This window comes from Sinocyclocheilus rhinocerous, unplaced genomic scaffold (genome assembly GCF_001515625.1).
Source record: "Sinocyclocheilus rhinocerous isolate Xijiao unplaced genomic scaffold, SAMN03320098_v1.1 scaffold591, whole genome shotgun sequence".
Classification (NCBI taxonomy): Eukaryota; Metazoa; Chordata; class Actinopteri; order Cypriniformes; family Cyprinidae; genus Sinocyclocheilus; species Sinocyclocheilus rhinocerous.
In genome coordinates this window covers 2422080-2439855 of record NW_015641476.1, presented here as the reverse complement: position 1 = coordinate 2439855, position 17776 = coordinate 2422080, and the positions used below count along the sequence as shown (strand labels likewise).

Below are 17776 nucleotides of genomic sequence, written 5' to 3'. Positions count from 1 at the left end.
TCTCTCTCTCTCTCTCTCTCTCTCTCTCTCTCTCTCTCTCTCTCTCTCTCTCTCTCTCTCTCTCTCTCGAGAGAGAGAGAGAGAGAGAGCGCTGAGCGCTGAACTTGAGAGACGGAGCAGAGCTGAGCGCTGAACTTGAGACCGTGTCTCGGTCACGTCTCAAGTGCCTCTCACTTTTGTCAATTTTACTATCGACCGCTAAACAGTTTATTTTGATTTACCGCCTTCGGATTACACTGAAGATAAAAAAGTATCCCGAATTTCTCTCCGAGTTACGTGCGAGACTGCGCAATAGAGCAACGTTGAACTGAATTCAACATGTCAATTTTACCGTTCACTCCGCCGATCGTGAAGAGATTGCTGGGCTGGAAGAAGGGAGAGCAGAACGGACAGGAGGAGAAATGGTGCGAAAAAGCCGTCAAGAGTCTGGTGAAGAAGCTGAAGAAGACGGGACAGCTGGACGAGCTCGAGAAAGCCATCACAACTCAGAATATCAACACCAAGTGTATCACCATACCACGGTGAGTGCGGTAAAAAACATCCTCGACTTTACTGAGGGTGGTAAAGTGCTGTTTTACTGTCGTGATTTTAGCTGAGCGAGGCCGCATAGTCTTAAAAAACACCTTGGAAAGACAGTAAAGTTGAAGAAAGCAGCAAAGCCCATTCTGTTTAGTAATCAACTTCCTACATAATCATAAACAACATCTCCATACTATGAGTGCAGTAACTCGTATCTGTTTATATTATCAAATTCGGACACTCCTGTTGATTTACTGTAACTTCATACTCCTCTGTGCTTTCATAAACCCACATTTGCCTTGCCTGGGGTTGTCGTTTGGGTTGTGACGAGGTTATATAACCTGACCTTAATCTGGGGAACGCTGGAGCTGCTGTATCTGGGCTAAACGGTGTGTTAAGAATTCTGTGCTTATGTTTTGGATGGAGGGGTATATTTGGCGCAGGACGTTCAGGTCTTGTTCTTCCTAAGTGTGTGTGTTGCATCGGTGGATATGGGATGGAGGTTGTTGTCCTAGGCTGTTTTTTTCCTCTCAGTTTTGCTGTGACTGGTTAATCTTGTTATGTCACAGTCCGATGCTGGCCAACTGCTCACTGGTCTTGTCCCTACGAGCCACACTAGGGTTGTCTACAAGCCCTTAGACTCAGCAGATCTTCAGTCTCAGCACTTCAGTACAGAGAAACATGGCATAGGCACTGGTTCTGTCATCCTATTCTGCTGATGTATTCAAACATTGTGCGAATTGAGAACTCATTTGTAGACGTCACTGAAGTTTTGTTGTAAATTATGCTTTTTGTTGCTGTAAGATGTTTTCTTATAGACAGACTTTCCCGGCATAGGGTTTGAGTAGTAGATAAAATTAAAATTACAATAAATTGAGCAAAAGTGACATTTATAATGTTACAAAAAATTATATTTTAAATAAATGCTGCTCTTTTGAACTTTCGATTCTTTAAAGTGGTCTGAAAACAAATGTATCACGGTTTCCCCAAAAATATTAAGCAACTTTTTTTTAACATTGATAATAGTAAGATGTTTCTTAAGCACGAAATTAGCATATTAGAATGATTTCTGGAGAGATCATGTGACACTGAAGACTGGAGTAATGGCTGCTGAAACTTCCACTTTGCCATCACAGGATTAAATTACGTATTATAATGCATTAAAGTAGAAAACATTTATTGTAAAACATAAAAAAAATTCCAACCCCAAACTTTTAAACAATGACATATTGTCATTATATTGGTCAGTAGTTATCATGATCTCTACATATTGTATCCAGTGTTTGCATTAACCAAACATTTTATTATCAAATCTCGAAAATACTGATGGAAATTTCAAAATGGTTTTGTCAGTCTGGTAAAGTAAAAATAATTAAACTATTACACATCCCTATTAGAATTCCCACAGTAAATCATGCTAATATAGTGACGAAAAGGGAAGAAAGCAAGAAAGTGAAATAATTAATGGGATGTTGGTTTTTAAATCGTGTCACCAGAACGCAGTGTCTGTTGTCTTTTTCACATTATAAGATTAGAATAAAAAGGTAAGAGTGTTTGGAAAGACTAAAAGAGCTCTTGACAGAAAAGCTTTTTGTGATATCATTGTCACATTAAGCAATGCTAGATTTCACTGATGGAAAATAACTAGAGCATGATGGAAATTTACTTCCAAGTCAGTCAAATTGATGGATAATGATTAGCCTATTTGTAAAGCAACCTCTGATCGTATTGCCATTGAAAACCTCATATTGGTTTAGATCGCAATTCAACAAATTCACTGTTTTTTTCTTTATAGTTTATAGACAATAAAGACATATCATTGTATATACTGTAAAGGTAAAGGCCACAAAATCTCTCCTATCTGCAGTCTTCAGCCTTATAATCACAGGTAGCTCTCTGCAAGGATCGCGGAACAAACCAAAAGGAGGGGGGGGGATTGGGTTGCAGAACTAATTTTAATATTAGAAACAGTAGTAATATTACCTATAAAATAATAAATATATGACCTACTAATGGTATTAGTTAGTTGCCACTTATATTAGCCTATGTATTAAGCTATGATTCTCCCACGATTCTGAAAACAAAACAGACAACCAAACGAAATGTGTAATTTTCTTGAGTTTCTGACAAAATGTTTTATTAATGTTATAGTAAATGAGTCTATTTAAAAATATTTATTAATTTAAACGAATTACCCTAATTATGTAAAAAAAAAAAATATTTTAAATGAATGAAGATAAATGAAGACTTGTTTCGTTTTGAATCTCTTGAATGAATGATTCAGACATCAAATACATTTAAAGGGTTAGTTCACCCAAAAGTGAAAGCAGGTTTAAATATTCCGATGTGATTGTGATTTCAAAGGTTTAATAGACATAGCAGAATCACTGTCATTTAGGAATAAGATCGCGTGTGTTTGAATCAAGATCGCGATCTTTTAATGATTAAACGTGCGTACATAGGCTATATAAGGCTCATATGTATTTTTCTAGCCCATGTCATATTTGTACCAGACCTCAAAAGTGAGCCATGGCTCTCTGAAATGGAACCAGATGCTACAGAATTACTATGCTGGTAAACCTCATAGGAGAGTTTATTCATGAGCTGTATTCTCATTGTCATTGTCTTGACTCTTGACACATTTGGGTTGCTTGACTACATTTACTATATTATTTGCTAAACTGGGTTGGCTAACGGAATGTAATAAAAAAAAAAACTAGAAGACACAACTGTAACCTTACAAGTAAAAATAGAGTCCCTTTGAGATTTCCTTTCCAAATTTGACATTTCCATAATTGTGTGGTGGTGTTACAGGGCCGTGCAGCTGCGGTCCAAGCCTGCAGCACTGTTGTATTGGTTGTTGTTTCCAAACAACAGATAGTTCAGTGAAAGCAGGGCTCTCAGCCAGAGATCAGACTGAGTCACCCCGGAGGGAAAGGGAGTTTGAGCCTGTGGCTTTGTGGTGTGACCCACTGGTGCTTCTCTGGTAGAGCTCGGTGGTGACAGAAACCATAACAAATGAAGACTTCAACTATTGGGATGTGTGTACAGTTTAACTCGGATTGACTGGTTTGGTGCTTTATACTTTAGTTTTTTTCCTTGTTGTTAGAGTAGTGTAACCTGAATCAACACTGCGTCCAGTCCAATGCTCTATTCTTGGCCAGATCTGTAGATGGTATAGCCTTCACATCTGTGATACAACACTCTGCCTCACCCTCCTGGAGGATCCAGATTCCTCAGACACACTCGACACGCTTCAGGCCACACAATCCTGTCTTGCCCTCACATGCAGCTCACGCTGGAATCCTGTCCCAGCCTGCTGGAGATCCAGAGAAAGACAGATAAAGGCATAGATTGAGTTAAAGAGGACACTGAGTTCAAATGATGCAGTGGAAAGAGGAGATGGAAGACAGATTGAAATTGTCCAAGGCAGGATGCAAAAAACATAATTATACCATGGTCACACTTCCCTTCACCTGCCGTACACCTGTCGAAGACCTATCAGAGTGTCCACATAGACTTCCTGAGAGGATGTCTGCTCCACAGTGTGTCTGTGTTCTGGGATGCCTGCTATTTCTCAACCCTGCAGTCTTTGTTTGCTTTTGCACTCTACGTACAATGACTTCAAAAGCATCTGAACTGTGAATAAAACCTGTGGTCCATTGTGTAGGCGCATTCAGCCAGATTCTCAAACAAGTCACCTATCAGCTAGGAAATAGTATGTGCTCTGCTGCGGCGATAGAGTTTATTGTTGGCATTTGAAAGTGTCTGCGCCTTGAAGAGATGTCTGGCTTTAAGTCTGACATCCTGAAACTCTATACAGTATACAGTGATTCAAAAGCGCTTTGATAAAACATTGAGATTGGATGTCATTGGCTTGTAATTGATGTGCCGAGGGTTGTTTTGTTTCAGCCGGGGTAATGCCTTCAAAGCGCCGCGTGTCTGAGGGAAGTGAATCTGTCTGATGATTCAGAGTTATTGTGTGGCAGCTGATGGAAAGAGAGTGAAAGACAGCATGACAGAATTTCACAACCCTTTGAAGTGATGGCTGAAAGTAACAGTAAAGACACTATGTGAGCACCATTGGCCTCAGACCTGTCATAGTCTTTTAACATTTTTATCTAAAGCAACTTGCTGCACTCTTATTACCGGGACTGTCCTGGAGCAACCTGCGGTTAGGCGTATTAGTCATGATTCATGGTAGGGGTATGTAAAACTACATATTTTTAGTATTGATTAGTTTGTGGGTTGAGTGAATGACTAGCCCTGAGGCCTAATAGTCTGGTTTTGGTTTCACCTGATCCTGAATGCACTGAGTGCAACTGAATGTAACAGTGTACAGGAGACCAGACACACTTTTTAAAATGTATTTTTAAAAATGCAACTTGTGGTGGGGCTCTGTGACACAGAACAGCCTGAGACACAACGCAACGGCCAAAGACGTCTGTCTGAATGTGTATGGCTGTAGCGGCAGTGCTTAATAGCATTAGTGCAGCTCAAACAGTAAAACATGATGCTAGCAATGCCAAGGTCATGATTTCAGCTTCCAGGGTATGTGTGAACTGATCAATTGTATACCTTAAAATGCAGTGTAAGTCACTTTGGATAAAAGGCATTTACATAAATATAAATGGATGTAAAACGCAAAACTTGAAAAGTTCTCGAAAAGTTCTTACCATGCAATTAACTAAAGCACAATGAATTAAAGCTCAGCTGCTATAATATAAAACTAGACTAGAAAAAGTAGTCAACTCCCTAACAGATGGTTGACTGGTCGTCTAACACAGTGTTTCCCAACCTTTTTTTAGTCGCGGCACCCTTTGGTAATGTAGGTTTTTATACATATGTAAACATTATTTAATTACCATTATAACTAGCTATCTCACAAATTTTTGCTCACTCAGTGTTTTTTTTATTTTACAGTGGGGTAATTTTGGTGCAGTAGCACGAGATAGCTTGATTTCAAACTTTGAATTGAATAAAAAATGACAAGTAAGCAGTCAGTAATAAAATAAGAACAAATAAAGAAATGAATAATAATAGCACAAATAAAAATTAACGACAGGCCTTCGAATTAAATAAATTGCTTTTTAGTTTTTCAGGTAGGTCTAACAGTAGGGTTAAGATATAATTTTTTTTTTTTTTTTTACCAATTATCCAAATAATGTTTAGTCCTAGAAAGCTATTATTATCAGAACACGCGAGCATAACATAGCGGTTAGCAGATCAATGAATGAGAGGGCAGCGTTACCAGAGTTGCCCATATACCACACCATGTTACAACACAGTAGGGCTATTGCAGACAGAAACAATACTGTACTACATCGATGTTTCCTGTCGACTCAATGTTTGAGTGGACTTTGCTGTTCCAATTCGCATGAACGATGGCAATCAGTAGGCTAATTTCTAATGAAGATACCAATTTATATGACAGATTTTAATCTAGGCTTTTATACATATGTAAAAATGATTTAATTACCATTATAACTAGCTAACTCACAAATTTTTGCTCACTCAGTGTTTTTTTTATTTTACAGTGGGGTAATTTTGGTGCAGTAGCACGAGATAGCTTGATTTCAAACTTTGAATTGAATAAAAAATGACAAGTAAGCAGTCAGTAATAAAATAAGAACAAATAAAGAAATTAATAATGATAGCACAAATAAAATCGCATGAACGGTATATGAGTGGAGCACTCACATGGGCCGCAAGCGACTGAGCGGCGCACACACACGCATAGAGCGGGATAATATGCAGAGCGTCACACCACGTGAAAGTGAAACCTGAGCGGTGAACTAATTTTCGGCAGCTGAAATTTCGGTGCATCTCTAATTATTGGCGACATCAGAAATGGATATTATATAATAGATTCTTTTTTGAACATTTTAGCAATTTAAAAATATTAAAAAAGGATTTTTTACACGGCACCCCGGTTGGGAAACACTGGTCTAACAGTCAGCTAGTCCGACAATTGTAATCTATCCCTACTTTAGCAGCACCGCTGCTAAAACATTTTGACACACTACTGATCAAAATGTTTTAAAAACTAATACTTTTATTTAACATGGATGCATTAAATGGATAAAAAAAAATCTTATGGACCCCAAACTTTTGAACTCTTGTGTGTGTTAAGAAAAAATCTACATATATTGTTCAACCTCACTAATCAGCTAGTTGGTTGTTGGTAGTGCTGAGCGATATACAGGTTCAAATGGTTAACCGGTTTGAAATATGCAAACGGTATGAATTTTTTAAGAAACCGGCATACCGGTACAAGTGCCTAAGCAATGTACACAGCATCGTTAATCGAGAGGAGATCCCTGTTAACTAGAGATGCACCGATCGACTGGCCAGAGACTGGAATTAGCCAACTTTCCGCATGATCGGCCCGGACCGGTGACGTCACAGCTACGCTCACATCCTCATGTAAACATGTCATCGAAGTGAAAGTTCTTCACTATGAGTGAAGAAGACAAAGAGTTCGCAATCTGTCATGCATGTAGGGCCAAAGTAAACTATGGGGGAACCAAAGGACTCGATTAACGCTCATCTGGGACAAGTAGATTATTTAAAGGGGCAAGTGAGAGAGAATTTTACTTGCCCGACTGGACAAGAAGCGTGATTAAAACGTCATTACAAAAATAACTAGGGAAGCACTGAAACTTGGCCACCACAAATTTTCATGCGAGAATGATTCTGATATTACTGCATTCAGTGTAAACGGCGACTGACAATGTATTTATGTCATGTCAGATGAGGCTCACGCAGCCTGAGTGAGAGAGAGAGAGCGCAACAACTGCAGTGGAAACACAAACCAAGCCAAACCGAGCCGTGCCGTGCCGTACTGAGCCGTGCCGAGCCGAGTCGTACCACGCAGTGGAAAAGCGCCAAAAGTAACTCACAGAAAGTTAAAGAAGCATACTGTGTATAATATATGATATAGGTAAGCAATATTACACAACAAAGATGTTTCCCCGAATATCAGCACAATTTAATGTGATATTAATTTTATACAATAGTAGTTCAATAAACAAGAAGTTAAAATTAAGTGACTTACATTTTAGACACAATATTGACTGTTTTTTCTCAGTGTCGCTGACGAAAATCGTTCCAATCAAAGGCACAGCATAACTGTTGTGTGTCTCTCAGCAACACAGTGGTGTTTCTTTACTGAATGAATTCACTTTTTTGAACGAATCCAGTGAGTCAGTGATTCAGTAACCCATTCATGAAGACAGTTATTTGTCTTGTTTCTGAATGAATCCGCGACATCGCAATACTTACGAGACATCGTCGATATACGATAATATCGTCATATCGCCCAGCCCTACACTGTACTTTGATGTCACACACCGATTGATCTGATGGTGATGATCCACTTCTATAGTTCACCCACCCAAAAATGACAATTGTGTCATCATTTACTCTATATGTAATAAATTTTACCAAACAAAATATTTCTTGCTGAAGATACCCATGTCATTTCCACTGTGTGCTGTATGTAAAATGAGTGTTACCTTGTCTTTATTTGAAAAAAATATGATTAATGCACACAAAAATTACAAAGATTATCACAGATTACTGAGTGCCCTGTTGGTTACAGTGTTTACTTCCTTTTTAATTATATTTTTATTAAATATTTATTTATTTGTGAAAAATACTTTTTCATCTAAAGTATAAGTATGTTTATTTAACACATTTATTTTTTTTATCAATTTTCAAATGTTTTCAAATTTCTTAAATATTAATTAAAATAAATAAAATTATATCGGCCATCAGCCACCCTGCTTTCCAAGATATCGGCATCGGCTGTCAAAAAACCAATTTCGGTCGACCACTACTTATAACATTTTTTATACATTTGCAATTTTTCAGTGTAAATGCATGTATGGCAACTCTCAACTTCATCAGTCTTTGTAAATACATCTAATGCCACTTCAGATGCAGATTCTGTGTTTCCTGCAGTGGAAAATGGAGTTTGTTGATACTGATTTCATTTGAATGGTAACAACTCTGCAGTTTCTTATTGTTCTAACTGAATTAGTTGAAACAATGTAAGAATTGGATGTGAAAGATGACACATACATTTAATAAGATTAGGGAAAAAAAAATGCCCGTTTATGAACATAGTGGAAATGACATCTGTTTTGTTATATACAGCAACTCATTTCTACCTTTTTCCAGTCACAGAGCACTTCATTTTGAGAGTTAAGTGAGATAACATCTGTAACTTAGTCCAGATTGGAGGAAATTGTAATGTTTAATAATTTCTTTTATTATGAAAAATATATTTTTTTGCATTGAAAAAAAAAAAGTAGATTTTTGTTTGTATATATACGAATCGACAAAAATTGGTCACACACACACACACACACACACACACACACAAATGGAAATTGGAATCAGCCAAGAAAACTGCAATCAGTGCATCTTTACTGTAAACTGCATACACTTCTGACTAATGGTTGGAAAACTTTTAGAACTATTAATAACACACAATTAATTCTTTAACTGGGCAAATAAACCAACTGTAAACAGCCGTTAACAGAAGCCAGAGATGCTGAAAGACGGACGCAAAGAGGAGAAAATACTGTAGCAGGCAGATCAAGCTCACTGTTCACGATGCTCGAAATATAGGAAGAAAATTCTAAATACTGAATTGGGGATTTATATGAATGTATCTGACTGTCTTCAGAAAAGTTTAGACGGTATTTTCATTTCGTCTTACCTCCGTATAATGCATATAATTGTAGCATTTAAAAGGGCAGCGTTGCTTTGTTTACAGCGGTAACCAAGGAAACGCTATATTGCTGCTATTTCAGCACTAGTTGTTGGACAACTAATCAACTGTTTAGATAGACAATAATTCAATATCAATATGTATTGCGATATAATTTTGTGATATAAAAAACAGGAATTTCACCAGATAATAATTCAGATAGCTCAAATTGGAGACAATCATTCTAGAATGAGGGGTGATTTTGTTGGGGAGGTGAAACATGGCAATGATAAACTAGGGCTGGACAATAATTCAATATCAATATGTATCGCGATATAATTTTTTTCAATAACGGTGATATGATTTTTAAACACATTTCCGATATTTCGATATACATTACCTTATTCCCATACATTGATTTATTTGTGGCGTTTGACTTCGTTGAATAAACATGAGCACTGCACAGCGCGGGTGTTTTATATGAATGTATCTCTGAAGGGAAAGGACTGTCTTCAGAAAAGTTTCGATGGCGTTTTCTTTTTATCTGATAAAGAAGCATTCATGAACGGAGCTGATTTGATTACATCCATTACTGGAGAAACCACTAGTTCTACCGCTCTCAAAGCGCCTCCTGCTGGCAGACAATCAGTTTGCATTTTCAATAAGCCGTCTCCAGCAACATGTGTTTGTTGTTGCTCTTTTTTTTCTGCAGCAACTCAGAGCACTTTTCATTCTCTTTACACTGGCTAAAGCACATTTGTTTCAATCTATAAGAATAATCAGCCTACACTACCAGTCAAACGTTTTTGAACAGTAAGCTTTTTAATGTTTTAAAAACAGTTGAGTACATTTTTTTTACAGGATTCTTTGATGAATAGAAATATCCAAAGATCAGCATTTATCTGAAATAAAAAGCTTTTGTAACATTATACACTATTCCATTCAAAAGCTTGGAGTCAGTATGATTTCTTTTTTCTTTCTTTTTTTAGAAATATAGCTTTGAAATCACAGGAATAAATTGTATTTTAAAATGTTTTCAAATAGAAAACAGTCATTTTAAATAGTAAAAATATTTTACTGTTTTTGCTGTATTTTGGATCAAATAAATGCAGGCTTGGTGAGCTGAAGAGAATTCTTTAAAAACATTAAAAATTTAACTGTTCAAAAACTTTTGACTGGTATGTTAGGCTATAGTTTGAAGTTAAAGATATTAATATTAATTAGGTGAGTCTGAGACGATTATTTGACAGTGATTTCACATTTCTTGTTTGTATGAAGGCTAAATACAAATAAAAGGTGAACATTAATTTATTTGTGCCGTTTTTTTCTAAAATATTATATGGTTTTATATGAGGTGTCATAGACTTGCCAAATTCATTTTTCATGAGTTTGTTAGACAGACATCTGTTGTGGGCGTTCTTGGCAGTTTTTACGAGGCTTTTTTTTATAGTGTTCATATCGATATCGGAATTATATCGCATCGACTGAAATTAAGGAATATATCGTGTTATAAATTTTGGCCATATCGTCCAGCCCTATGTTTAGACCTACTGAATGTAGTTACCTATTTAGTGTAAAATGTTATACTGTCTGTGTGCATGAAAGTTGTGTTCACGTTTGTGTCTTGTTTGACTGATGCCATGCCTATAGGTGTTTGTGGATTCCCTGAGGGTGTTATGATGGCTGTAGCATCCAAGTGATGGAGAAAGCAGAGTATGCCAAGTCTGACTGCAGTTGTGGTGAAGATTAGTGACACAGTTTGTCATCTGTGAGTTTGTGTACAGTATGTGTTTGTGCGTTTCTATGTTCTGGAAGTGAGTGCACTCATACTGTTTGTGTACACACTCCGTTGTTGTGTCTAAGCAAGTCTGTGCACTGAGAGCAGATATTTGAGTGTGTGCTCGTGTACGTCTCTCCTGTGTGTGTGTTGTTTGAGGTGGGGTTAGTCAGCCCTCAGGAATGCTCTGTCTGCCCAGGGGAGGGCGTGGGCTGCTTCTGGGTTTGCGGCTCCTGCCGGGGTTGAAGGTTTAGAAAAGCTCTGTGCCGCCTCCATATCTGCTGGAATAATAGACACTCTGTACAGTAGACAACAAGACTGCTTTGTGCTAGTCTGTCATCACTAACCCTACTGCTGACCCTCAGACTGCTTCTGACCACCGTGAGAAAATAACCGTCCTTCAGTCGTGAACTCTGTGTGTGTGTGTGTGTTGTTTTTTTTTTTTAGAAATGCGCCAGTGTAGACTTTGTGCAGGATGTTTTGAAGTTTGTATGAGAGTTTGGAGAGACTTGCTATAAAGTCTGCCATGAATGTACACACACTAATCCAAGTTAATCGCTGTAGTCTTTCATTTTAAGACTGTGGTGTTTTATCTGAGGTGGCTCTGTAGGCTTGGACTGCTGTAGACTGGAAGTTCATATCTATCATTTGATTGTTATTGTAATCTGATTGTTTTAATATGTAATCATAAGGGTGCTCCGATCAGGATTTTTGGAGCCGTTCACCGATCGTCGATCACAGGAATCAGTATCTGCCGATATGATCACTGATACCGATCTTTTTGAAGCCTTCTTTAAAAAAAAAAAAAAAAATGTATTTAAAGCTTTTCACATTTTAGAGAACAATCCCCTAACCCCCCAAACCCCATGCCAGCAAATCGGAGAAGAAAAAAAATTCTACTAATGTATTGATGCATATATGCATATAAATATATATACACCCACCCCTAGTGTACATATACACCTTCCCCTACATAATTCCCCTCTTAGGTGACTCTCCTGACTCTTGTGTGGGGGATTTTTTAATTTGATGGGTGGAGGGGGGCATTTTTCAAAAATATATAATTATCTCACCTAAATGTTTGATAATGCAGTGCATTTTTGTTTTTACAATGGGGCAATTTTTGCGCAATGGCTTATACACAGCACAAGCCTGATTTCATGAGCTATATGTGAGGCGGCCTTGTGTGTGCGCGCTTTGAGTGTGCATGAGCACACCGTCTCTAGGAGAGCGCGTGAGTGCTGAATGGTTTAAACACTGGCAAGACTTAAAAAGAAATGCAAATTGTAAACATTGATCAAAAAAATCAAACTGCCTAATATTTTGAGCGCAAATTATAATAAAAATACATAATACATAATAAAAAAGGGCCACAAAATTAATGCAGACGGGCCGGATGCGGCCTGCGGGCCGCCTGTTGAGTACCCCTGGGCTAAAGTATACTTCAGTTGACATGAATGCTTAGTGTATGCCTACAGCTCCATTTCACAGTGTGCACGAACACAGACAAGTCGACACATGCAGACTTATTCTTGTCCAGTGTTTGCACTTTTTCTTACAGAAGTTAGGACTATGTGTTAAAATTTTTTTACTTGTTAAAAACTATTGCATCTTTTATTCCTCTCACACAAAGCGCTCGTCAATGCGGGTCTATCGGGCCACAAAATTAATGCAGACGGGCCGGATGCGGCCTGCGGGCCGCCTGTTGAGTACCCCTGGGCTAAAGTATACTTCAGTTGACATGAATGCTTAGTGTATGCCTACAGCTCCATTTCACAGTGTGCACGAACACAGACAAGTCGACACATGCAGACTTATTCTTGTCCAGTGTTTGCACTTTTTCTTACAGAAGTTAGGACTATGTGTTAAAAATTTTTTACTTGTTAAAAACTATTGCATCTTTTATTCCTCTCACACAAGCGCTCGTCAATGCGGGTCTATTGGTGTTGCCGTCTGTAGTAGTTTGTTGTTCTGTCTCCTCCATTTCTTTTTTGAAACAATGGCTCAGGCCAGTGTTTTCACCTTGTAGACAAACTAATTATTGCATTAAAATTGTAGGTGCATATGCGAGCTGAGTGTACAGATTATGCACGGTTAGAAAAATCTGTCTGTGTGCAAACACTATGTGTGCGAAGGCATACCCTAATGTACATGTAATCTCGAATTACTATGCCCAACAAAGAGTCTGAAATACAGTTCTACTCTTGACAATGTGAACAATATATTTTGTTGGATCTTTCTTCACAGTTGTCTTCACACTATCTTCACACTCTGTTTTCTATGACACAATCTAGCCAGCTTTAGCTGTGTGTTATCAACATTTCTCATCACAGTTTTGAAAAGGTGGGATGGGAGGATGTGAAGAATGGCGGACACAGCAGCTGTCTGTGGTCAAGCCACATCATAAGTGATGCAAAGTCTATCAATGTCAAACCGCATTTTTACAAAGAGTTTTAAACAAGCTAGTCTAACTCGTCAGTTCTTGAAGTTATCTTGTAAGAAATGCTTGTTGCACATATTTTGCAGAGGTGTTGGTGTAGTGTTCATAAGTGCAGCTCTGCTTTGTTTACAGCAGTAACCCAGGAAACACTGTACCATTGCTGTTCATGAGCGCCACCTGCTGTCAGCGAGTGATGCATGTTGATTTTATCAGACGATGCCGCGATTATAAATGAGAGTGACATGTATTAAAAGGGGTCGTGTTTAGTCACTATTTAGTGTGGTATTTTTTGACAATATTCACTCATCGTGACAGTAAAATAGGGCATTCTAAGTCAATATACTGCAGTATTTCCTCTCTCAATCAGTAGAAAATATGGTTAACATCCGGTCATGCATGAAAAAAAAAATGCCGTCATGTACCATGAAACCGGTATAATTTTGAAAAATACCGTGATATAAATTTTTGGTCATACCGCCCAGCACTATTCTGTCCCTCACATTAAGATATGGAATGGCTTCAGATGATAGCCAAAACAGTGCATGAAAAGCAAACTGGTGCTCTTCTGTTTCTTTTGGTGTATGACTCCCCCTTGTGCCGTATAAAAAGCACAATAATCGGTTAGATCAAATAATCGCGATTAGACGGTTATTTAATTATCGCGACAGGCCTAGCAATAGCCTAATAAATTATTGCGACAGGCCTAGCAATATCCTAATAAAATTACACATTTTCATTTACTGTATATTGTCTTCAATCTCATTTTATAAAAAAAAAATTGTGAGAAAATCGAATCGTGACATCAAAATCGTGAATCGAATTGTGAGTTGAGTGAATTGTTACATCCCTAGTTATCAGTGGCCAGAGCCTAGTTCTGACAGGATCGTAAGTGAAACCAAAAGCAAATTTGCAGAAAATCAATGTACCTTTCAAAAAATAATTATAAAAAATAATTGTGACCCTGGACCACAAAACCAGTCATAAGGGTCAATTTTTTAAAATTGATATTTATTCATCGTCTGAAAGCTGAATAAATCAGCTTTCCATTGATGTATGGTGTGTTAGGATAGGACAATATCAACAATCGTGGGAGGGGCCTGGGTCTGTGTGACGTCACACAGACAGGCATTTGAGATCGGCTCGATTTGAGAAAGGGGTAAAGATTTTAGTAGATTAAAAAAAAACACTGGGTGTATTTTTATCATGATAGGGTGGGTGTACACACACTGCCAACACACATTTCAGTTCAAACAACTTGTAAAAGTGCATGTAGCATCGGATGACCCCTTTAATTGGATGGAGGCAGAGCTGAACGTGAACATGCAGTCAGTTGTAAGAAAGGGGCGGGGTTTAAGTGAACTAAATAATTAGATAAGTCCAGCATACGTCATCAGTCTGTTATTTTTACCCTAAAATTTAGTTATTTTGATGAAAAATAGCATAACGATTTAAACATATGCACACAGATATGCATGAATTGTTCACAATAAGATCAATAACACAATAACATGCATTTAGAAAATGGATAGGATGAAGTTTCATTTAATGCCGACTTAAAAATATTGCACCTTTTTTTTAATATAAATGTATGGATACTTTTTGATAGTTTTTCACAGAGCAGGTATATTGTCTCGCTTGCAGCATCATCATATACTGGCCATTCTCACTGAAACACCGCTGTCACAAAGACACATGTTGTTCTGCAGTTAATAACAACAAAGGAAAAAAACGTTGGCTTCCCTTTCCTATACTTAATATTTTCCACTTATAAATTTGTTATACGATGCATGGCAGTCACTGATCTTTTTTTTCTGTATCTGTGTGATATGATTAGCTCATTTTTACGTTATTTTACATGGCGATTTAAACTATGCAGTATTTTTGTGAGTGCTAAGTAAGTGACTAACTAGAGTGTTAATTTTGGCCCATGCTGCAACCGTATGATGGTTGTTAGTGTTTCTGCTATAGTCCTGCTCCCCTGCTGAGAACGGGCCCCCGTAACCACATCCAGCCACCTGCACATGAGACCCCTGCAGGGCTCTGTTTACTTAAGGGAGGCCTTAATGACTTTAGCAGAGCAAGGAAAACCAAAGCCTTTTTAAAAAATAATACAAGTTAAACGTGATAGTTTACCCACACTCGCATTATGAAATAAAGGATAAGCAGGTATATAAGCCTTGAATTAGGAAAAAAAAATTAGGCTTTAAGAGTTTCCATTTGATTTGGGTTTCCTCCAGACATTTACTGCTGTATTTTTACAGTCAGATTTTCTATTTTATTAGCTTCCAGCTGTTATTCCAATACAGATATTATGACCAGTCAGTCCACAGTTGAGTAACTGTAATAAGTTGGTTTAGCTTTTATCTTTAGTAGTAACTGTGCGATCAGGTATATGTTTGTCATCACTGCACTGCACAGTGTCTTTTAGTATTAAGTCTGTTGTACTGCTGCGTGCTGTCTGGGTTTAGACTGGGGGAAGGGGGAATAGCAGTGGTCTTAAAGTGTTTTTAAAGGGGGGCTGGGTTGGGGTATGTTCCACAGGGTGAAATGGTCCCACAAACACTCTGGTCTGATGTCGAAGTTGCTTTTGTCCTTCTCTCCCTTTGCATCAAATTTGCATGTATCACAGTTCACTGAGTTCGTGTTTTGTCAAACTCACTGATTTCAAACAGGCATGCAAGTTCAGCTTTAAAAGCATAAACGCTAAAGGCCCTGTCACACCAGACACAGCACGAAAAAGTAAAACAAAATGAAGTTGAAAGTTACTTAGGAAAGATTTCTTTAGGAAAGATTCTTGTGTTCCAAGCAAATGCATCATGTTGAATCTAGTAGTGTATAAGTGCAAATTACAACACATCAACTGTAGTTTGCCTTTGTATTTTTTTTGTTGCTCTGTCTAAATTTTTGTTTAAGCAAAACTTTTTAAAAGTTGCATGAAAAGATCTAGAACAGTAAAGCTGTTTCTGATTTCTATGATTGCTGAGTATGATAATGCTCTGTGGAAGTGTCAGTGTCATGGTCAAGTCAAGGCTGCATGGGCTGATCCAGAAATTGCCCAATGCAGTCCACAACGTCTGTGTTTTACCCTCCAGATTAAATCTACCCAGTGTGATTCAGCCTGTGTCAAGACCCCTCCATCCTTCCAGCTCACCCCCTCTACTCTCTTTCTCTTCCTCACCCCCTCTCTGTACCAGTCTTACCCCTCTCTCTACTCAAGTGACAGCCGGCATGCAGATGGGGGTGGGGGGTCAGGGGGAGACTGGGCTAGACCCGCCCTCCAGGCTGTGTGTGTGTGTGTGTGTGTGTGTGCGCGCATGTCTGCGTTTCTTTTGGTTGGATGTGCCTTGCTGCTGACCTAATTTGCCCTCTGTAGCTCAATCAATAGTCATTCAGTGCTTCCTTTTCACATGAGGTCTGCCCACGCAGCAGCAAACACAGGCTCTCTCTCTGCTGAGTGCTGGAATGTAATGGAAAATTGAAGAACTGACGCTTGATACAATATTTTCAGACGGATGCATCTAATGAATGCCAGAGCCCAAGGACTGATCTCAGTGCAAACTTTTTCATTTCCTAAATGATCCTAATTGTAGTTACCTGTCGTATTTCTTTTGTGTATAAAAAAATGGTATTGAAAGGGGTTACACTACCTTTTAAAAGTTCTGGTTCAGTATGATTTTTATTAATTAATTTATTTTTCAGAAATTACACTTTTAATTGATCAAAGGTGCCAGTAAAGATTTTTTTTTAAATGCTGTTGTTTTGAACATTCTATTCATCAAAGAATCCTAAAAAATGTATTTCCACACAAATATTAACTGTTTTCAGTTCAATTCGATAATAATTATAAATGTTTCTTGAGCACCAAATCAGCGTAATTTCTGAAGGATCATGTGATGCTTAAGACTGGAACAATGGCTGCTGGAAATTCAGCTTTGCCATCACAAGAAAAAAATTACATTTCAACATATGTTATTTTCAATTGTAATAATGTTTCACAATATTGCTGTTTTTACTGTATATTTGATAAAAAAAATGCAGCCTTGGTAAGCATAAGAGACCTTTCAAAAACAGTAGTGTATGTCATAAAAATTTGAAATAAAAGATTTCAGTGTACTAAGAAAACAGACGTTAATCGTTAATTTATGACATCAGAAAACTGAATGCAATAACATGGCCGTTATTGTCACTATTTGGTAACAGCACCGAGGCCCACCTAGTCACATTGCGGTCATAAGGAGGAATTAGGATAGATATACAGTAATATATTATTCCTAAACACCAGATAAAGTGTTATAAAGGATAAGGGGGGGGGGGGGGTTTT

At 37.8% G+C, this 17776-nt stretch overlaps 1 protein-coding gene across 1 annotated transcript in view; it reads left to right on the top strand.

The window, feature by feature from the left end:
- The first annotated feature begins 74 nt into the window (after nt 1–74).
- LOC107755098 (mothers against decapentaplegic homolog 3) overlaps nt 75–17776 on the top strand; it is a 48124-nt gene continuing 30422 nt past the window's right edge. Inside the window, exon 1 of the mRNA XM_016571767.1 lies at nt 75–521. Within this exon, the coding sequence (XP_016427253.1) occupies nt 319–521 (203 nt within the window). The 5' untranslated portion in view covers nt 75–318. The remainder of the gene's footprint in view (nt 522–17776) is intronic.